This window comes from Hemitrygon akajei, chromosome 6, assembly GCF_048418815.1.
Source record: "Hemitrygon akajei chromosome 6, sHemAka1.3, whole genome shotgun sequence".
In the NCBI taxonomy this organism is placed as follows: Eukaryota; Metazoa; Chordata; class Chondrichthyes; order Myliobatiformes; family Dasyatidae; genus Hemitrygon; species Hemitrygon akajei.
Window position 1 is genome coordinate 74,505,760 of NC_133129.1, and position 24,120 is coordinate 74,529,879.

The 24,120-nt window shown below is 40.2% G+C and overlaps 1 protein-coding gene across 1 annotated transcript in view; it reads left to right on the forward strand.

Moving 5' to 3' along the window:
- Positions 1–24,120, forward strand: part of LOC140729170 (choline transporter-like protein 1) — a 132,019-nt gene that overhangs the window by 71,426 nt on the left and 36,473 nt on the right. The window contains exons 5-8 of the mRNA XM_073048638.1: positions 3,025–3,112; positions 10,131–10,297; positions 19,833–19,922; positions 20,859–20,992. Coding sequence (XP_072904739.1) covers positions 3,025–3,112; positions 10,131–10,297; positions 19,833–19,922; positions 20,859–20,992 — 479 coding nt within the window. The remainder of the gene's footprint in view (positions 1–3,024; positions 3,113–10,130; positions 10,298–19,832; positions 19,923–20,858; positions 20,993–24,120) is intronic.

Below are 24,120 nucleotides of genomic sequence, written 5' to 3' on the forward strand. Positions count from 1 at the left end.
GTAGTCTCACCAGGGCCTTGTACAACTGCCGAAGGACCTCTTTGCCCCTATACTCAACTCCCCTTGTTATGAGGGCCAACATGCCATTAGCTTTCTTCACTGCCTGCTGTACCTGCATGCTTACTTTCAGTGACTGATGAACAAGGACACCTAGATCTCGTTGTACTTCCCCTTTTCCTAACTTGACACCATTCAGATAGTAATCTGCCTTCCTGTTCTTGCCACCAAAATAGATAATCTCACATTTCTCCATATTAAACTGCATCTGCCGTGCATCTGCCCACTCACCCAACCTGTCCAAGTCACCCTGCATTCTCCTAACACCCTCCTTATATTTCACACTATTTCCCAGCTTTGTGTCATCTGCAAATTTGCGATTGTTACTTTTAATCCCTTCATCGAAATCATTAATGTATATTGTAAATAGCTGCGGCCCCAGCACCAAGCCTTGCAGTATCCCACTAGTCACTGCCTGCCATTCTGAAAAGGACCCGTTAATCACTACTCTTTGTTTCCTGTCTGCCAACCAATTTTCTATCTATGTGAGTACCCTACCCCCAATACCATGTGCTTTAATTTTGCCCACTAATCTCCTATGTGGGACCTTATCAAAGGCTTTCTGAAAGTCAGGTACACTACATCCACTGGCTCTCCCTTGTCCATTTTCATAGTTACATCCTCAAAAAACTCCAGAAGATTAGTCAAGCATGATTTCCCCTTCATAAATCCACGCTGGCTCAGACCGATCCTGTTACTGCTATCCAAATGTGCTGTTATTTCATCTTTTATAATTGACTGCAGCATCTTCCCCACCACTGACGTCAGGCTAACTGGTCTATAATTCTCTGTTTTCTCTCTCCCTCCTTTCTTTAAAAGTGGGATAACATTAGCTATCCTCCAATCCTCAGGACCTGATCCTGAATCCATAGAACATTGGAAAATGATTACCAATGCTTCCACGATTTCTAGAGCCACCTCCTTAAGTTCCCTGGGATGCAGACCATCAGGCCCTGGGTATTTATCGGCCTTCAGTCCCATCAGTCTACCCAACACCATTTTCTGCCTAATGTGAATTTCCTTCAGTTCCTCTGTTACTCTAGGTCCTCTGGCCATTATTACATCTGGGAGGTTGTCTGTGTCCTCCCCAGTGAAGACAGATCCAAAGTACCTGTTCAACTCGTTTGCCATTTCCTTGTTCCCCATAATAAATTCACCCGTTTCTGCCTTCAAGGGCCCAACTTTGGTCTTAACTAATTTTTTCCTCTTCACATACCTAAAGAAGCTTTTACTATCCTCTTTTATATTCTTGGCTAGCTTACCTTCGTGCCTTATCTTTTCTCCCCGTATTGCCTTTTTAGTAATCTTCTGTTGCTCTTTAAAAGTTTCCCAATCCTCTGGCTTCCTGCTCATCTTTGCTATGTTATACTTTTTAAAAATTTTTATACTGTCCTTGACTTCCCTTGTCAGCCATGGTTGCCCCCTTCTCCCCTTAGAATCTTTCTTCCTCTTTGGAATGAACTGATCCTGCACCTTCTGAATTATTCCCAGAAATACCTCCCATTGTTGTTCCACTGTCATCCCTGTGAGGGTATCCTTCCAGTCAACTTTGGTTAGCTCCTCCCTCATAGCTCCATAGTCCCCTTTGTTCAACTGTAATATTGACACTTCTGATTTTCCCTTCTCTCTCTCAAATTGTAGATTAAAACTTATCATATTATGGTCACTACCTCCTAATGGCTCCTTTACCATGAGTTCCCTTATCACATCCAGTTCATTACACAATACTAGATCCAGAATTGCCTTCTCCCTGGTAGGCTCCAGTACAAGCTGCTCTAAGAATCCATCTCGGAGGCACTCCAAAAACTCCCTTTCTTGGGGTCCAGTACCAACCTGATTTTCCCAGTCTACCTGCATGTTGAAATTCCCCATTACAACCGTAGTATTACCTTTGTGACATGCTAATTTTAGCTCTTGATTCAACTTGCACCCTATATCCAGGCTACTATTTGGGGGCCTGTAGATAACTCCCATTAGGGTCTTTTTCCCCTTACAATTTCTCAGTTCTGTCCACACTGACTTTGCATCTCCTGATTCTATGACACCCCTCACAAGGGACTGAATTTCATTCCTCACCAGCAGAGTCACCCCACCCCTTCTGCCCACCTGTCTGTCCTTTCAATAGGACATATACCCTTGAATATTCATTTCCCAGCCCTGGTTCTCTTGCAGCCATGTCTCTGTTATTCCTACAACATCATATCGTCCCCCGCCTGTTAAGGTGCAACCCGTCCCTTTTGTACAATTTATCCTTATCCCAAAACAGATCCCAGTGGTCTAAGAATCTGAAATCCTACTTGCCACACCAGCTCCTCAGCCACACATTGAGATCCCATATCTCCCTGTTCCTGCCCTCACCAGCACGAGGAACTGGAAGCAAACTGGAGATAGCCACCCTGGAAGTCTTGCTTTTCAGCCTTCTTCCAAGTTCTCTGAAGTCACACTGCAGAATTTCTTTCCTCTTCTTCCCGATGTAATTTATGCCGACAGCAGGTAATTAGCAGGTCAGACAATATCTGTGGAGAGTAAAGCAAGAGCTCTTCCTTCTTGAGTTCTTTCTTTTGAATTGGATCTGGAGATTCATTGGGCTGTGATAGCAATTTTACAGAATTATTGATGCAGAGCAATGCTCTGAAGAAAATCTGAAAGCCAAGAGAAAATGGAACAAAAAGATTATTTGATGTATGTGGCATAAATTTTGGGATATTCGATATTTAGCTGATATTTTAGCATAATGTAGTGTTGATCAAGCATTATGCAGTACCACATAATGCTTGGCCTGAACATGTTTTAGGTTTCTCTACTTTGCAGTATTTTTCTGCTAAAACAATTCAAATATTATCTTTTTGTCTGTACCTGTATCCTTAATATATTTTCCTTAAGGTTTTAAGATTGATTAGTTAAACCAGCATGAAGTTAGCTCAAATGTGTATTATTAGGAAACATCATGTTGTGTTTATTTTACAGGATCTCGCCTTTGCTTGTACAATCTGGATCTCGATAAGTATATGCCAAAAAATGCAAAGTTCTGCCCTAAACTTCCTGTTAAAGCAAGGTGAGAAAATTCAGATTAAACTGGAGAGTTTTTTTTATTGTTAACTATAAGGCTTTTGTGCAAGCTATGAATCAGGTATTTAATTCATTTGAGTTAAGGCTTGAGTAGTTTCTAATTCAAGCAATTGTGCTTCATGTATCTTAGAGCTTTAGAGTTGTACAGAAACAGGCCCTTTGTTGCCCTTTTTGCCTGTGTTAAGACAGTACCTTATCTTTCTGTACCTTGCCTTTTCAAGTGACTGTCCTGCACTGTGAATGATTTTCTTTTTAATAATTGAAATATCTTGATGTATTTTAAGTTTTTCTGTTTTGTTAAGGTATTAATTCCTGATTTTTTTTTGCAATTCTACATTATTTTTCACTGCTGTGAGCAAGGTTATTGTTGCTGCTGCTAAATGTAAGTTACCTTGGCCTAGAAATTTGATAGCTGCCTTTCAGGCACACACAATAACCTGTTGCCTAAGCATGCAAAATGTTGGAGACAAGATTAGCTGCTTTGCACATTTGTTGTTTTGCTATACCATCATCACCATTTCTTTTAGACCATTGCCATGGCTTTGTGTGTATGTTTTCTAATCTTCAGCCTGATGTTTAATTTCTGCTATTTTATTCTTTTTGAAAAGAAAACTAATATTTTTAAGCTCAGTACTTTTTCTATCCTATGATCTTGTTTGGGAATAGTCCTACACACAATCCCAAAGCTTCCCCAACCCCACTGTCGCTCTTGCTTTTCTTCAGTTTTCAGTCTGATGTTTGATTGCGGTGAGAATTGCACTATCATATATTTCAGTATGTTCCTCAGTTCGATGACTTCCCATTCCTGTTGCAACATTATTTTTTCAATTACTCTTAGTTTGCTGAATATAAGCCAATTGAATCAAATTGTGCTAGTGTCAAAAGCCAGCTGTCATAAGCAAACTGATCCTCCTGTGAAATCAAATGTGCACCTTTCAGTACCGTATATAGTAAGAGCAACAGGGCCTTCAGTTTCCTCTTAATTGATTCATGGAATGCTATTTAATTTGTATGTGGAGAAATTAAGCAGAATGGATCTATTTTAATCAGAAATTTCATTATTCAAAGTCTTTTTATAATCTTGGCAGACTAGATGCAGAGTTGAAATTTCCTCTGGCTGTGTGTGTCAAATAAGTGGTAGATTAGAACAGATAAGAAGACATTTCCTCAATTAGAGAGTCATGAATTTCTAGATCTGTGAAGACTCAGTCAGTGAATATATTCAAAATAGATTTATAGGCTTTTGGATATGAAAAGAGTACAGTGTTACTGCAGAGAAGTGGTTCTGAGATGAAACAGTCGCAATGATTGTATTGAATCTTACTGAGTGGGTATGAAGGGCCCACTCCTGGCTTCTATTTATATTTTCTTTTTTTGAGTTTGTGAGGTATTAAATTTAGTAACTGCAATACATAAGGATTAATGTTTTGTTTCATGATCACCACGTTTATTGCATGTGAGTTATACACGGGATGTCGCACAATATTATAATATTGAAGGATTTTTTTTATAAAGTAAGCAACTGGGAATCTTGTAATTAGCAAGCTAAATTTACAGTGGGCTTATTGAATCACTGTTAGCTGTTCTGTGTGGTATTGGCATTTATGAAACAACTATCCTGGGATTGAGCCTGTGGCGATTTGGATAATCTAAACTAATTATGTTCATTTCTGTGATGGTGGCTGAGGTAGCAATCATTTTTATTATTTCACCCAAGTTATTAATAGTGGTTTATCAACATCTTTTTGGTACAGCATACAATCTGGCTCCTTTAGAACATTTTGGTGCATTATTCTTTGCACTGTAATGGCTTTTGTCTACCACCTCACCATACTAAATCTGTGTGAAACAGTATAGAAAACTTAACCTGTTTAAGGCATAAATTTTCCAAAATTATGTTGAATCTAAATGCTGTTGCTTTCAGTGCCAAAATATCGTCCATGGATATATGTCAGTATTGCAAAACTTCCAGTGTGTGGAGCAGTGGCAAGCTGGAAATCAACTGTCTGTCAGTCTATCATTATGATGCGTTTTGGTCATTGGGATCCAATCAAAGAATAAACACCATCATTATTTCATTAACATTGCTTTTGCTTCTGTTGGAACCATTAAACATCATAGTAGTCAATTAATGTACTTAATCCATAAAAATGGGGATATTTTGACTTGTTTTATAGACAATAGACAGTAGGTGCAGGAGTAGGCCATTCGGCCCTTCTAGCCAGCACCGCCATTCACTGTGATCATGGTTGATCATACACAGTCAGTACCCCGTTCCTGCCCTCTCCCCATATCCCTTGACCCCGCTATCTATAAGAGCTCTATCTAACTCTCTCTTGAATGCATCCAGAGACTTGGCCTCCGCTGCCTTCTGGGGCAGAGTATTCCACATATCCACCACTCTCTGGGTGAAAAAGTTTTTCCACATCTCTGTTCTAAATGGCCTACCCCTTATTCTTAAACTGTGGCCTCTAGTTCTGGACTCACCCGTCAGCGGGAACATGCTTTCTGCCTCCAGTGTGTCCAATCCCTTAATAATCTTATATGTTTCAATCAGATCCCCTCTCATCCTTCTAAATTCCAGTGTATACAAGCCCAGTCGCTCCACTCTTTCAACATATGACAGTCCCGCCATTCCGGGAATTAATCTTGTGAACCTATGCTGCATTCCCTCAATAGCAAGAATGTCCTTCCTCAAATTTGGAGACCAAAACTGTACACAGTACTCCAGGTGGGGTCTCACCAGGGCCCTGTACAGCTGCAGAAGGACCTCTTTACTCCTATACTCAATTCCTCTTGTTATAAAAACCAGCATGCTATTAGCTTTCTTCACTGCCTGCTGTACCTGCATGCTTGCTTTCATTGACTGATGTACAAAAACACCTAAATCTCATTGTACTTTCCCCTTTCCTAACTTGACTCCATTTAGATAGTAATCTGCCTTCCTGTTCTTGCCACCAAAGTGGATAACCTCACATTTATCCATATTAAACTGCATCTGCCATACATTTGCCCACTCGCCCAACTTGTCCAAGTCACCCTGCATTCTCATAACATCCTCCTGACATTTCACACTGCCACTCAGCTTTGTGTCATCAGCAAATTTGCTAATGGTACTCTTAATCCCTTCATCTAAATCATTAATGTATATTGTAAACAGCTGCGGTCCCAGCACCGAACCTTGCGGTACCCCACTGGTCACAGCCTGCCATTCCGAAAGGGACCCGTTAATCACTACTCTTTGTTTCCTGTCAGTCAGCCAATTTTCAGTCCATGTCAGTACTCTGCCCCCAGTACCATGTGCCCTAATTTTGCCCACTAACCTCCTATGTAGGACTTTATCAAAAGCTTTCTGGAAGTCCAGGTACACTACATCCACTGGTTCTCTCTCCCTTGTCCATTTTCATAGTTACATCCTCTAAAAACTCCAGAAGATTAGTCAAGCATGATTTTACCTTCATAAATCCATGCTGACTCGGACTGATCCTTCTACTGCTATCCAAATGTGTCGTAATTTCCTCTTTTATAATTGACTCCAGCATCTTTCCCACCACTGATGTCAGGCTAACCGGTCTATAATTCCCTGTTTTCTCTCTCCCTCCTTTCTTGAAAAGTGGGACAACATTAGCCACCCTCCAATCAGCAGGAACTGTTCCTGAATCTATAGAACATTGGAAAATGATTACCAATGTGTCCATGATTTCTAGAGCCACCTCTTTAAGTACCTTGGGATGCAGACCATCAGGCACCGGGGACTTATCAGCCTTCAGACTCAACAGTCTATCCAATACCGTTTCTTGCCTAATATAAATTTCCTTCAGTTCATCCTTTACCCTAGTTCCTTTGGCCACTATTACATCTGGGAGATTGTTTGTGTCTTCCCTAGTGAAGACAGATCCAAAGTACCTGTTCAACTCATCTGCCATTTCCTTGTTCCCCATAATAAATTCACCCATTTCTGTCTTCAATGGCCCAATTTTGGTCTTAACTATTTTTTTGCTATTCACATACCTAAAGAAGCTTTTACTATCCTCCTTTATATTCTTGGCTAGTTTACCTTCGTACCTCATTTTTTCTTGGCATATTGCCTTTCTGTTGCTCTTTAAAAGCTTCCCAGTCCTCCAGTTTCCCGCTCATCTTTGCTACGTTATACTTCTTCTCTTTTATTTTTATACTGCCCTTTACTTCCCTCATCAGCCACAGCCGCCCCTTACTCCCCTTAGGATCTTTCTTCCTCTTTGGAATGAACCGATCCTGCACCTTCTGCATTATTCCCAGAAATACCTGCCATTTTTGTTCCACTGTCTTCCCTGCTAGGGTATTGTTCCATTGAACTTTGGCCAGCTTCTCCCTCATCGCTCCATAGTTCCCTTTGTTCAACTATAATACTGACACATCCGATTTTCCCTTCTCCTTCTCAAATTGTAGGTTAAAACATATCATATTATGGTCACTACCTCCTAATGGTTCCTTTACCTCGAGGTCCCTGATCAAATCCGGTTCATTGCACAACGCTAAATCTAGAATTGCCTTTTCCCTGGTAGGCTCCAGTACAAGCTGTTCTAAGAATCCATCTTGGAGGCACTCCACAAACTCCCTTTCTTGGGGTCCAGTACCATCCTGATTCCCCCAGTCTACCTGCATGTTGAAGTCCCCCAAGACAACTGTATCATTACCTTTGCGAGATGCCAATTTTAACTCTTCATTCAACTTACACCCTACATCCAGACTGCTGTTTGGGGGCCTGTAGATAACTCCCATTAGGGTCTTCCTACCCTTAGAATTTCTCAGTTCTATCCATACTGACTCTACATCCCCTGATTCTATGTCCCCCCTCGCAAGGGACTGAATATCATTCCTCACCAACAGAGCCACCCCACCCCCTCTGCCAGTCAGTCTCTTTCGCTAAGATGTATATCCTTGAATATTCATTTCCCAGGCCCTGTCCGCTTGAAGCCATGTCTCAGTTATTCCCACAACATTGTACTTGCCAATTTCCAATTGAGCCTCAAGCTCATCTGCTTTATTCCTTATACTTTGTGCATTCATATATAATACTTTTAATTCAGTCATCCCCTCTCCTTTCATATCAATTCCTATTTCTCTTGGCCATACTGTATGATCTCTTCTTGAGCTTTCTACTCCATTAATTCTGTTGTCCTTTTTAACTTTTCTTATTTTCACTTTCCCTTTAACTCCATCCTTATATTTCCAGTTCATCCCCTCCCCCCCCCACTACTTAGTTTAAACACATCCGTGTTGGAGTGGCAAACCTGTCTGCCAGAATGCTGGTCCCCCGCCTATTAAGGTGCAACCCGTCCCTTTTGTACAATTCATCCCTTCCCCAAAGCAGATCCCAGTGGTCCAAGAATGTAAATCCTTGCTTCCTGCACCAGTTCCTCAGCCACACATTCAGATCCAATATCTCCCTGTTCCTGCCCTCTCCAGCACGAGGAACTGGAATCAAGCCAGAGATAACCACCCTGGAAGTCCTGCTTTTCAGCCGCCTTCCGAGTTCTCTGAAGTCCCGCTGCAGAATGTCCTTCCTATTCTTCCCGATGTCATTTGTGCCGACATGCACTACCACTTCTGGCTGTTCACCTTCACCCTTGAGGATTCCCTGCAATCGGTCCGTGATGTCCTGGATCCTAGCACCAGGGAGGCAACACACCATCCTTAAATCTCCCCTGTTGCCGCAGAAACCCCTTTCCGTACCTCTTACTGTGGAGTCCCCTACTACCACGGCTCTTCTTGATGTCTGACTCCTCGGCTAAGCTTCTGCACCAATTTTTGGCTCGCAGACCTGTCCGCCTCTCAGACTGGCAGTGTCTTCTGTTCTGACAGCTTCCAAGAAGGTGAACCTGTTTACAAGAGGTACATCCCCTGGGGTCTCCTGTACTTCAAGCATCCTTTCCTTCCTCATTGTTGCCCCCTTTCTCTCTTCTGGTATTCTCGGTGTAACGACCTCAGTGTAGGTCCTGTCCAGAAAACCCTCATTTTCGCGGATAAACCTGAGGTCATCCAGTTCTTTCTTCAGTGCTGCAACATGCTCCTTCAGAAGCTGAATCTGGACACACTTTCCACAGCTGTAGCAGCCGGGGGCACCATCAGTGTCCCTGACCTCCCACATCATGCACGTAGCACACTGAATCAGCTTAGCAGTCATGTCTTCACCCTCTGCAATTGTGCCTGGCGTGGTCTCCTCGCCGAAGACTCTTGAGCCAAAGACTAGCACTTTTCACACCAGGCACTTCCCTCAACCAGGCCACTTCACTTTTCTGCTTTGCTCTTTTTAATATTCAGTTAGTAATGTTTGTGCATGCAGTCTGCTTTCTTTCTGAGCTTTGGCTGTAGCTCAGTTGCTCTAAAATTCAAATAACGGTACCTAGGTTGGCACATTGGTAGTTAGGTTCCATCACAATATGGTTCCTTAGTGGACCTTTTATAACTCCAGAGAAGATGAAGTATTTTGGTTTTTGAAGTGAGGGCAGAGCACAAAATTGCTTCAAGAGCATATTCTTATGTAGTTCTGGAATGACAGCAATAGCAAATGAAGCTTACAGTGCAGAGTGCCTGCAGATAGCATCTGATGAGCTTTTCGGATAAATGTGTGAATGGAACAGAGTTGTAAGAATAAATTTGTTAACCAATATAGTTAATAATCAATGTGAAAAAAAAAAAATATATATATATATAAACATAAATACAGAAATAGATTTTAATGTGCTTTTTGACAGGTCTATAAACTGTTTTTAAAATGTATTCTTGTATTCTACCACCTCCCAGTGCAATAAAAGGAAGATTTAATGAACTTTGAATTGGCGAGTATACTTTGCATAGTGCATTATCAATGTGAAATGTGTATGCACAATCGATACTCAATTTGATTTGTCATTTGAATTAATTAATATATTAAAATATAATCATGAATATCATTGTTGTCATCTCCATTATTGATATTAATTTGACATTCCATTTTTTCCTGTCTTTTTGTTTTAAACTAGTAAACCTATTCCATTCTTCCATCGTTGTGTCCCAATGGATGGTGGCTGCAGTATCAATATTCAGGCTCTGGTCAGCTTCGTCTCTTACAATAGTGTGTTGCAGAGAGTGATTACTGGAGTAATGACCAGCAAAGAAATTATAGTGGGACTTTGCTTAATGTCTCTAGGTAATGATTCTTGAATCTATACATTTTTGTTTTTTTTAAAGAAAAAGAAACATAATGAGTAGGTGGTGTTATGTTATTGAATAATGTAATTTAAGCATGTGCGTTAGTATGTTTAACAAATTATTTTGAATAAAACATACTCTTTTTTTTTCCCAAAAAGGCAAACTTGACATTTTAAGTGAGTCTTAAGTAAAGGGAATTTCTGAGTAACCACTGACATTGTATATGCATGTATTCTCTCCAGTTCAAAAGCCACTTTCTTTGTTTTTTGTTTGTTCACCGCAAGTAATTTTGTTAGACCTTCAATTGGGAATGTAGAATCTGCTGATACTTTGATCTGCTGTAGAAAAGTTTAATTCAGTCTTATTTGATAAGTTGGCATAGGATGGATTGGCATTATAATAAAAATTATATAGAACTCTGTATAAAGAATAGAGAGTGGCTTTGTTACACTTCGGGTTGGATTTCCACTGATTTAAATGGTATGAAAGGGTTATTAATACTGATTTGTATTATTAGAATTAGTATCAAAGAAAGATAGGATAGAAGAATTGTGCCCAACAATGACTGTTAACATTTATAAAGTGCCTTTCATAACTTCATTGTCTCACAGGGATAAACAAGGAGCAAGGTTTAGTCGATGTAGATTGGGACTCAATTCAGTTTTTATGATGTGTTCTATTTCTTGTTCTAATTCTGGTTGCTCTTTTTTTGCTATAAAAATGGAGTGATTTTTGAAATCGGCAGCTTGCAGATAATGTACGCAGAGCTGAGGTGAATTGTACTGAAATATACCTTTTGTGTTTTATATTCTGTGTTTCCAATCTCTTTGTTGCTGTTTGCACGATTATTTTTCCGCATGGGGGAGGAGGGGTTGATATTTTTCTTTGAATGGGTTCCGTAGTTCTTTGTTTCATGACTGTCTGTGGCAAAGATGAATTTCAGGGTCATACACTACATACATACTTCGATAATAAATGTACTTTGAATCTTTAACACCTAATAAATTTGAACTAGTTATGTGGGAATATTGCAGTCAATTTTAACTTCCACAAATGTTGTGATAATGATCTTTCAGTCTGTTTTGATAAGGACCAGAATATCAGAGAGAGTTCTTCTTCCTTTGTTTTCAGTGGATGCCCATTTTATCTGCACTTGATGCTTTTGTTTGGTGGAATAAAGTTCAAAGCAAACTTATTATCAAAGTATGTATATGTTATCATATACTACCTTGAGATTAATTTCTTGTGGGCATTTACAAAAAAGAATAAAGCAATTTAAAAGAATAATGGAATTTCCAACAAACTATGCATACAGACTGACAAACAAACAATGTAAAAAAAAAGACAAACGGCAGATTAAAAAATATACTGAGAACATGAATTGTAAGGAGTCCTTGCAAGTGAATCTTTGGGTTGCAGAATCAGTTCAGAGTGTTGTCAAGTTGAAATCAAAGCATTGCAGCACACAAATTATGGATTGAGAGTAAAGATTTTGTTGTAAGAGAAAGACAGATCCTCTCTAAATGTAAACACGAGGAAGTCTGCAGATGCTGGAAATTCAAGCAACACACACAAAATGCTGGTGGAATGCAACAGGCCAGGCAGCATCTATAGGAAGAAGTATAGCCGATGTTTCGAGCCGAGACCCTTCGTCAGGACTAACTGAAAGGAGAGATAGGAAGAGATTTGAGGGTGGGAGGGGGAGATCCGAAATGATAGGAGAAGACAGGAGGGGGAGGGATGAAGCTAAAAACTGGGAAGTTGATTGGCAAAAGGGATACACAGCTGGAGAAGGGAAAGGATCATGGGACGGGAGGCCTAGGGAAAAAGAAAGGGGGAGGGGAGCACCAGAGGGAGATGGAGAGCAGGCAAGGAGTGACTATGAGAGGGACAGAGAGAGAGAAGAAGAAAAGAAGGGGGGTAAATAAATAAGGGATGGGGTAAGAAAGGGAGGGGGCATTAACAGAAGTTAGAGAAATCAATGTTCATGCCATCAGGTTGGAGGCTACCCAGACGGATTATAAGGTATTGTTCTTCCAACCTCCTGTACTGTCAAGATGAAGCCACATAAACAAGTGCTACACCTGCCCTTACACTTACTCCCTCACCACCATTCAGGGCCCCAGACAGTCCTTCCAGGTGAGGTGGCACTTTACCTGTGCGTCAGCTGGTGTGATATACTGTGTCCAGTGCTCCCGGTGTGGCCTTTTATATATTGGTGAGACCCGACGCAGACTGGGAGACCGTTTCGCTGAACATCTATGCTCTGTCCGCCAGAGAAAGCAGGATCTCCCAGTGGCTACACATTTTAATTCCACGTCCCATTCCCATTCTGATATGTCTATCCATGGTCTCCTCTACTGTCAAGGTGAAGCCACACTCAGGCTGGAGGAACAACACCTTATATTCCGTCTGGGTACCCTCCAAACTGATGGCATGAACACTGATTTCTCTAACTTCTGTTAAAGACCTCCTCCCTTACCCCAGCCCTAATTTGTTTATCTATCTATTTATTTATTCACTTATTTTTCTAATTTTCTCTTTCTTTTTTTCTCTTTCTGTCCCTCTCACAATCACTCCTTGCCTGTTCTCCATCTCTGTCTGCTGCTCCCATCCCCCTTTCTTTCTCTCTAGGCCTCTCATTCCATGAACCTCGCCCTTCTCCAGCTGTGTTTCCTTTTTGCCAAACGACTTTCCAGCTCTTAGCTTTATCCCTCCCCCTCCTGTCTTCTATCATTTCGGATCTCCCCCTCCCACTTCCACTTTCAATTCTCTTCCTATCTCTTAGTTAGTCCTGACAGAGGGTCTCGGCCTGAAAAGTCGACTGTACTTCTTCCTATAGATGCTGCCTGGCCTGCTGCGTTCCACCAACCTTTTGTGTGCATTCATATCTAAATGTCAAGCTTTTCCCACTTGGTTTTCAATCGCTCCTGCATTTGCTTCTGGACTCTTGGAATTTACACCCTTTTGATCATTGCTAACTTATTGCACTTCATGCTTATTATGTGTTTATTAATTCTGTATTTATTTTCTCTCATTGTTAAAGGACTACTTTTGACAGAATCTCAAATGCTTGAGGATCAAGCTTCATTTGTTGACTTAGCAAGAAATGTTGAACTCTAGTGAGAGTTCTCAGTACTCATTTTGTCCCCCAACTCCTCTATTAAATAACTTAATAATATTACAAGCCAGCTGATATTTAGAATGCGGAATAAACAGTTTCAAATAATTTTTAGCTCTGGGCAGCTAAAGATTAAATGTCATGAAACTGGTTCTCATTCATCCTATTGTGGTTACATTCAATTAGCTCTCACTGTTCCTATGCTTGGGAGTATAGAGAGGATGGCTAATAATTGGGAGTTCAGTTACGATAGTTATTGTGAAAATATAGGGAAAGCTGGTTCTGGAACCTTAGACAATTGGTTATCATTCTTGGGACCTGGAAGCAAGGAGGATACATACGGGGTAGCCTCAGGATGGTGTGATATTGTGGATGCCTGCAGGATCTTGCAGTTTGGGAATATTGAAGATTTCTACCTAAAATAGAAATGAAATAGTTGTTCTAAGGCAAAAAAAATGTAAATCTCATGCAAATAAATCCAGATATTTTACTTGCACTTATGAGTTAGTTGCCACCTTGTTTCATAGTACTGTTTTTCCAAGCGATCATAGGTCTGTTTCTGAAGATCCATGGATATCTAGGTAAGGCTAACAGGTATTGTGTTAACAACAACACACACCAAATGCTGGCAGAACACAGCAGGCCAGGCAGCACCTATAGGGAGAAGCACTGTCGACGTTTCAGGCCGAGACCCTTCGTCATTGTGTTACTCATTTCTTTTTTTAACCACACATACAATCCCCGCCCCAAAACTGTACCACTTGTTTTCCAATGGAGTGGAAGTACTGTGGTGTCTCTTGTTTCTTCCTACATAGTCCTGGTAAAGCAGGAAGTCAAGACTGATCAGTGTAGCACTGGCTGTTTGATTGTAAAGGGTGACTGCTCTTCCATTATGGTTATTTCAGGTGATGACCCCAGATTCATTATATAACCATATAACAATTACAGCACGGAAACAGACCATCTCGGCCCTTCTAGTCCATGCCTATCCAATTTTTATTTTTAAAGGACAAAATCGAACCTGCCTCTACCACTTCTACTGGAAGCTCGTTCCACACAGCTACCACTCTCTGAGTAAAGAAGTTCCCCCTCGTGTTACCCCTAAACTTTTGCCCCTTAACTCTCAACTCATGTCTTCATGTTTGAATCTCCCCTACTCTCAATGGAAAAAGCCTATCCACGTCAACTCTATCTATCCCCCCCTCATAATTTTAAATACCTTTATCAAGTCCCCCTTCAACCTTCTATGCTCCAAAGAACAAAGAACTAACTTGTTCAACCTTTCCCTGTAACGTAGATGCTGAAACCCAGGTAACATTCTGGTAAATCTCCTCTGTACTCTCTCTATTTTGTTGACATCTTTCTTATAATTCAGTGACCAGAACTGTACACAATACTCCAAATTTGGCCTCACCAATGCCTTGTACAATTTTAACATTATATCCCAACTCCTATACTCAATGCTCTGATTTATAAAGGCCAGCATACCAAAAGCTTTCTTCACCACCCTGTCCACATGAGATTCCACCTTCAGGGAACTATGCACCATTATTCCTAGATCACTCTGTTCTACTGCATTCCTCAATGCCCTACCATTTACCATGTATGTCATATTTTGATTAGTCCTACTAAAATGTAGCACCTCACGCTTATCAGCATTAAACTCCATCTGCCATCTTTCAGCCCACTCTTCTAACTGGCCTAAATCTCTCTGCAACCTTCGAAAACCTACTTCCTTATCCACAACACCACCTATCTTAGTATCATCTGCATAGTTACTAATCCAATTTACCACCCCATCATCTGGATCATTAATGTATATGACAAACAACATTGGACCCAATGCAGATCCCTGAGGCACACTGCTAGTTACTGGCCTCCAACCTGACAAACAGTTATCCACCACTACTCTCTGGCATCTCCCACCTAGCCACTGTTGAATCCATTTTACTACTTCAATATTAATACCTAACGATTGAACCTTCTTAACTAACCTTGCGTGTTGAACCTTGTCAGAGGCCTTACTGAAGTCCATATAGACAACATCAACTACTTTACCCTCGTCAACTTTCCTAGTAACCTCTTCAAAAACTTCAATAAGATTTGTCAAACATGACCTTCCCCGCACAAATCCATGTTGACTGTTCCTAATCAGACCCTGTCTATCCAGATAATTATGTATATACCATCTCTAAGAATACTTCCCATTAAGTTACCCATCACTGACGTCAAACAGGCCGATAACTGCTAGGTTTACTCTTAGAACCCTTTTTAAACAATGGAACCACATGAGCAGTACGCCGATCCTTCGGCACCATCCCCGTTTCTAATGACATTTGAAATATTTCTGTCAGAGCCCCTGCTATTTCTACACTAACTTTCCTCAAGGTCCTAGGGAATATCCTGGCAGGATCCGGAGACTTATCTACTTTTATATTCTTTAAAAACGCCTGTACTTCCTCTTCGTAATCATCATAGTTTCCATAACTACCCTACTTGTTTCCCTTACCTTACACAATTCAATATCCTTCTCCTTAGTGAATTATTCTGTTATTCAATAGGTTTCAGTTGGTAAGTTTAATGTTAGAGAAATGTATACAGTATACATCATGAAATTCTTTTTCTTTGCAAACGTCCATGAAAACAGAGGGGTGCCCCAAAGAATGAATAACAGTTAAATGTTAGAACCCCAAAGTCTCCCAACTACCCCCTCCCATGCATAAGCAGGAGAATGAAGGTATTATTCAACATTTATGTATTGAGATAGACACAGAATAGGCCCTTTTGTTGTTCTGAGTTGCGTGCCCAGCTATCCCCCAATTTAATCCTAGCCTAATCATGAGACAATTCACAGTGCCCAATTAATCTACCAACTGGTAGGTCTTTAGAGTGTGGGAGGAAACCGGAGCACCCAGAGGAACCCACGCGGTCATGGAGAATCTACAGACTCTTTACAGGCAGGGGCAGGAGTGAACCCAGGCCATTGGTTCTGTGAAGCATTGTGCTACCATGCCACCCCATGTGACTTAAGCCATGAAGGCATTTTAGAATTTTTGTTTTAAAAATACCCATATTCACGATCAATCGTATTTAACCTGGCTGATTTTGATCTGATAGAGTGTTGCGTCCTTCTGCCTATGTGTTCCCAGTGATTTTAATGGGCCTGCGCCATTGAACTCCTGGTACAGGGCGAATATTCTTAAGCTGGCACTAACTGGAATTGAAGGTTGCATTTCAGCCAATGTTTGGGATCATCAGGAGTCATGCAGTCAAATGCTTAAAAGCTAAGATTTAAGCAGATTTGCCATTAAGTGTGATATTTGTGTTTAACTTACACTTAAATTTAAACAAAAGTGCTGAGAATGTCAAGTCATAAATAGAGAAGGATAACAGTTTACCTTTGATACCATTTGGGTGAACTAATTAAATATCTGAAGTTATGCATTTCTGCACATTACGTTGGGCAGTTCCGATTTGTTAGTGAAAAAAATTGTTTCAAACAAATTAATCAGTAAAATTAGCTCAATGAAAATCTTATTTGGATTTGCAAGCAAGTTTGTTCCCATTAAATATTTTAGATTTGCAAATTTTCGGGTCAGTATTTTTACATTTGTACAGTGTGTGTAATTAATGTCATTTTGCTGACCGAAATTGTGGGAATCTCAATCTGAATGGAACTGTGGGAACAGAAATTTGGCTTGTACCATGGGCAAAAAGAAAATTGTATTGAATTACTTTTATAAGTCTTGCAAGGTGAGGGATTACATTAAGTAATACCAGTGTGAATACAAATTGTTGTATAATGAGGCAGATCTTCGAAGCCATGTCAGCAGTGACAGGTCTGACAAGCTTAACAAGATTTTCTCTTTAGAAGCTTGATACTCCAGGCAACAGTTCTGATTCACTGCACACCACATCTGGTGTGTGTTCTGGACTGGAATGTAAAGCTCTTTGTACTACTTCCCAGATTAATTTTCCTTCCCAGCCTTCATCAGTCCTTGCAGTGCGGACCTGGGATTTAAAGCAGTACCTAGAAGGGAGGGAAGTGCCTTGTTAAATGGAACATTTTCCACATAATATCCTGTAAACTTGGTGCAGGAGAATTGGGATCCTCAACAGCTAGCTGGAGCACTTTAACTTAGTGACTGTGTATTTGATTAAAAGTTATTCATCAAGTATTGATAATGTCTGGATTAAAAATGTGAGATTGCTTGAAATAGTGATCTTCATCTAGTCAAAAATATTCCCAGGGCATCTATGTAACTGAATCAGGATCAGGTTTATTGTCACTGACATATGTCATATCTGTTATTTTGTGGCAGCAGTATAGTACAAGATATAAAAAAAATACTCTGTTACAATGAAATAAGAAATAGTGTTCATGCATCATTCAGAAATCTGATGGCAGAGGAGAAGAAACTGTTCCTAAAATATCGAGTGTCTTGTCTTCTGATTGCTGTATCTCCTCCCTGACGAGAAGTGAACTTGTCCCAGGTGGTGAGGTTCCTTCATGATAGGTGCCACCTTCTTGAGGCACTTGGTGTTGAAGGTGTCCTTGATGGTGGGCATGCTTACGTCCGTATAGTCTTAAGAAACTGTTGCATGAAGAAATGCAAAGAAACTCCTACTCATTAGAGTTGGATAGTCTGTCAGTTGATGAACTCACCCATCAGTTTTTCTAGTGCTTCAATAGCAGTATTTCCTATTTGCTGTACTGTAAGTCTGAAACCTGTATTGACTTCAGCACCTTCAAATATATGCTGAACATTTTTTAGCACAGCATATTTTCATTATGAAGGTGATGTTGATTGCCTGTGCAAGAATGTAGAACGGTTACATTGTAAGAAGCTCCCACTGTGATATGCAATTCGAATCAGTTGTAAAATAATTCTTTAATGAAAGCACAGCGGCATCTCCATTTCCTGAGGAGATTGAGAGTAGCAAGCCCCTCCCCCCCACAATTTTACACATACACCATTGAGTGTCCTGACCAGCTGATTATGATTTGATATGGGAATTGCAAGGCATCTGATCAGGATCTCTTCCACCCATCTGAAATATTTATTGAGAGCTCTGCATATGTAGGACCCTTGGCATTGTCAAAGATCCTTTCCATCCATCCCACAACCTCTTTGTCTGTAACATTAAGATAAAGAAAGAGTGAGAAACAGCTTTTTCCCCCAGACCATGAGACTACTGAACTCCCTGCCACCACTCAGGCCGCATCACATATGAAATGCCAGTGGAGTTGTACAGTATTGTTTACCTTTAAACTTGTGTTGTAAATACACCTTGTACTAAATATCAGTCTTTTGGAGTATATTGTATTATTTGTTTATTTATTGGTGGAAATACCACTTTGTGTTTTTTGTGTGTGTGTGTGCGCGCTATATGTACTGTGTTGTGCACATTGCACCTGAAATACTGTATGTACTGAGTCAAACGATAAAACACAACAACACGTCCTGTTTCATTGTTTTGATTAAAGACATAAGTTATTTAATGCAAGTTTTTATTTTACTGTTATTTAGAGGTAGCCTGCAGTCATAGGGAGAATGTATGAACTCCTTACAGTGGTGGAATTGACCCCGGGTCACTGTTGATATGATAGCATTGCACCTGATGTGCCTAATAACATGGTCACTGAGTGTATGTTTGTGGTCTGCTTTTGTAACCCATCCATTTTAAGGTTCACTGTGTTGTGCATTCAGAGATGATTTGCTGCACACTGCAGTTGTAACGCATGCTTATTGTTGCATTCCTGTCATCTTGAACAGGTCTGGCTATTGTCCTTTGACCTCTCTCATTAACAAGGTGTTTTCACCCACAGAATTGCTACTCACTGGATTTTTTTTTCACACCATTCCCTGTAAACTCTAGAGCCTGCTGTGTGTGAAAATCCCAATCCCAGGAGATCAGCAGTTTCTGAGATACTCAGATCACCCTGTCTGATACCCATTCCATGGTCAAAGACAATTAGATCATATTTCTGAATGTTTGGTCTGAACAGCAAATGGTCCTTTTTGACTATGTTTGCATGCTTTTTTGCTTATAGTTGCAGCCTCATGATTTGCTGATCATATGTTTGCAATAACAAGCTTGTGTACCTAGTCACATGGCCACTAGGTATATATTAAGTTGAAGTAAGTTGTTAGGATTCCAGGGAAGGGACCAAGAACTTCCATAGGTTACATTTGCCAAATTTATCTTTCATTTGATTGGTCAATATTAAAGCTCAAGTTCATAGAGGGAGAATATTTAATAATAACTCTTCCATCCATTGTCTTTATCCCTAAAATTTGTTGTTGAATTATTCAGTGCATAGCTATACAAATTCTGTGCAATTTACTCATCAGTGTGGCAGTTCCATTATGGTTCAGCTCTTTACTGTGTTTGTATTCATGTTTTTCAGTACTGTCGATTGTGTTAATGGTAATAATCAGATACATCTCCAAAGTGCTAGTTTGGATCATTGCAATTCTCACAATTATTGGTTCAATTGGTAAGTCGATTATAGTAAGTAACTAAAGATACTTTATACTTACACTTTACTTTATTGTCACCAAACAATTGATACTAGAGCGTACAATCATCACAGTGATATTTGTTTCTGTGCTTCGCGCTTCCTGAAGATATTTGATAAATCTGATCTAAACATTTGCTTTCAGTCTGTTTGTATTTTCAATTAACCATAATGAGGGAATTTTCTGATACATGCCACTTTATATCTATTTCTGAGAAGAACTAACATAGAAGTTTAAGATAAAAAGGAACTGATATATTGAAGTGTCAGGTCATGCCAGAGTTCCAATTTAAGGCACAAATTGCACCTTCATTAATTGCAATATTGGTGTACCACATAGCTTTTCAATTTCTTTCATGTTGTTCATGCTATTCTGTTTCATCTTCCAAATTTTTGTCAGCATTGGCTATGCTTTCTGCCTCCCATCATCATTTGAAGGACATAATTTTTTCCCAGCTAAATGTTGCATTACGTTTGATTTCAGTAAATGATTCAATTTCACACATTACCTGTTGTTCACTGAGACTAAATATTTTCCTGAACCAGAATGCTATTGGAAAAAAAGTTGAATTTCCCCATGGGGATGAATAAAGTATCTATCTATCTATCTATCTATCTATCTATCTATCTATCTATCTATCTATCTATCTATCTATCTATCTATCTATCTATCTATCTATCTATCTATCTATCTATCTATCTATCTATCTATCTATCTATCTATCTATCTATCTATCTATCTATCTATCTATCTATCTATCTATTTGAATTTCTTGCACTTGTGTTGAAATTTATTCATGGTCCACTCAGAAACTTTTAAGTCATTTTAATTTTGTTATTTTTTTTTAATAAAGCTTTTGACCTTAACTCCAACACACACTCCCCACCTCCACTCCACCCCTCCTCTCATTTCAGGTGGCACAGCTGTCCTTTGGTATTTCTATGCTGATCATAAAGGATCACTCAAAAAGGAGCCGCTTCAAAATGATGTGGGACAAGATAATGTTAAAGCCTTATTGGTGTCTGCCATTGCTGCAACAGTTGTCACAGTGAGTTTTGCATTTAAAATAAATTGTGACTGATTTCATAGAAATACTAGAATGACTTAAGAATTGAGAGTTTTTACCTGCAAGGAAAAGTGGAATGGATTGCTTTGGGTAAGACGTCTAATGTATAATCTCTCAGTTAATGTTATGGTTCTATAGTGTAAAAGAAGATTAAGAGCCCTTTCCTTGAGATTCACTAAACTGTGAAAAGGTTGGAGAGACTAAATATGGAGAATATTTTACCATTTCTGGAGAAGGCTAGCATGAAGGGCAATAAGCCTGTGACTGTCAGTAATACGTCCCATAACTAATGAATGAGAAACTTGTTTACCCAGAGAGTACTAGGAATATGGTTATAGTGATGATGTGTAGTAGTTAAATCCAGATAAGACATAGCCAAATATAGGCTTGAATGAAGCAAAGTGTTTAAACAGTAATGTTGTTGTGAGCCTGTTGGTTATTTTTGTTTTGGAAATATGGAATGTTTGATAATACTTCTTAGCTGACATTCAGGGGGTCTGGCTTTGGTAACAGGCAAACCCCAACCTTTCCTTTGCTGGCTACAAGAGCTACTTCAGGGCGTGGGATTTCCTCACAGAATCCTGGAGCCTGATGGTTTCTCAGACCACGTTACTGGACTCCAAATGAGATTCGCCACATCTGTTTCTCACAAGTACAGGGGTGGATGGACTGCATGTGCCTGGAATTGTATGACATAATTTAGCACTGTGCACTGAATGTTTTTTTCGAGTTAGAAATTTCTCCATCTGAAATATTACAGGATAGAATCTATTTATTTTTTCAATGTCATAATTGTGGATGAATATTTCATATGGTGTTATCTCTGACCCTGTCTAATCATGTGTCAGTTGCAAAGAGTGAAAAGAGCAAGAATGTGAGGTTAATAACATTGAATGTAATGCTGAGCGTGGCAGAGGGGTATGGCAAAGGCTAGATTTATGTGGGATAGGAATCTCTAGGGAATTTGTGTAAAAGTGCTGACCAATTTGATTTTTGCTGCAGATTCCGGGAGGAGTAGTCTCTTCTGTCTCTTATTTTGTTTGGAGGAAGTGATGGGATTTAATGCAAAATGGGTTATGAATTTTTATTTTCAGGTTTATTCTTGGGATGCTTTCAAGAAGGGTGTTGGGGTACTGAGATTTAACCAAGTAGAATGGCTTCTTTTGTCATTTAACAAAGACAATCAGTAGTAGCAGCTGCAGTAGCACTTGAGTTGAGTTTGATGTTCTCCTAAGGGCTTGTATATTTGTGGGTCCTCAGGTAGCTGTGGAGTCCGATCCACTTACCCACTTATTCTGGTGCCGTGAGGGCAACAGCAAGGCTGTTGTTAGTGGTTTGGTTCTTTGGTTATTCAATCATTCCTTTCACAGCTGCCGCTTGTTCTCTTTGACACAGTTGAGATCAATCTCATGTATCTACCGAGTGTAATGTCTGCTCAGTTTTTAGATGTAATATTGCATTTCTTCAGTCTGATTTTGATAGAAGCATTTCCTTTGTTGATTAGGGGCTTGTTGACCTTACTTCAAATGGGTGTAAAGGATCTGTTTGAGGAGACGTAAGTTAGGTATCTGGATGACATTACCTATCCATCAAAGTTGGTCTTGTTTATTGTGGTGGAGATGCTGCTGATGTTGGCAAAATTTGTCAACCGTCAAGCTGATTCCCAAAATGTTTTGTAAAGTTCTTTGGTGGTTCAGGTTTCTTCTATAGGTGGTCCAGGATTCAGCTCCAAACAGGAATATAGAAAGGTCAACTGCTCTATGGATCAAATCTTTTGTTGTGACTTATAGGTCACAGTCTTCAAAGACTCTTTTCCTTAATGTTGCAAAGGCTCTACTGGCACTACTTAGCTGGTGGTTGATCTGTGAGTCGATGGCTGCTTTTAAGGAGAGAATGCTGCAATCTTTAATTCTCGCTGAGCAAATATTTGGCATTGGATCACTTATGCTGATAGGAGCCTCGAGTTTGTTGTTATCACACTTCTCAAGGCCACTAATGATAGTATATTAAAATGAGAACAGTGAAGGTTGCAAGGTTTGTGTGCTAGCTATTAGGTGCCACCATTATTAACACAGAGTAGTCAGATGTGGGAATTCAGGATACCTGACAGTTTCCCTGATGGCTACATCTGAGGGAAGAGTACCCAACTTCAGTGCCTGACTGACCCAGTCAAGCAGTTGGAGCTGGAGTTGGATGTACTCAGGATCATTCAGGAGGCTGAAGATATTACAGATAAGACTTCTGAAGAGGTGGTCACACCCAGAGTACAGGCTTTGGACAGCAGCTGGGTGACCATCAGGAGAAGTAAGGGGATTTAAAAAGTCAGTGCAGGGTTCCTCTGTGACCATTCCCCTCAGGAACAAGTAATCTTCTTTGGATACTGCTGGGGCATGACCCATCAGATAATGGTGGCAGTAGTCAGGCTGATGGCACTGTGGCTGGCTCTGAGGCTTCACAGGAAGGGTAAAGTCAGGCAAGGTAGTAGTTATAGGGGACAATGGTTAGGGGGACAGAAAGGAGATACAGTGCCACTAGGATGCTGTGTTGCTTCCTGGTTGCTATGGTCCTTGATGTATCTCAAGGGGGAGGGGGAGCAGTCAGGGGTTGTGGTGCATATTGGCACCAGTGCCATAGACAGAAAAGGGGAAGAGGTCCTACACAGTGAGTATACAGAGTTAGGGAAGACACTGAAGAGAAGGACTTCCAAGGTTGTAATCTCCAGATTACTGTCAGTGCCATGGGCTAGTGCAGGTGGGAATGGGGTGAAAGCATAGATGAATGAGTGGCTGCAGAGATGGTGAAGGGGACAAGATTTTGATTTCTTGGATCATTGGAACCTTTTTGGGGGAAAGGGTGACATGTACAAGAGGGAGGGTTTGCACCTGAACTGGAGGGGGACCAATATCCTGGCCAGGAGGTTTGCTGATGCTCGGAAGAGTTTAAACTAGTTTTGCAGAGGGCTGGGAACTGGAGCAGCAGTTCAGTAAGTAAAGAATCGGACAGGAAGGTAGATGTCAGGGAAAATATTGAAAGGCAAAATCAAAATAACAGGTATGATGGGTTGGATAGTTTGAAGTGTGTATATTTTAATACTGGGAGTGTAAGGGTGT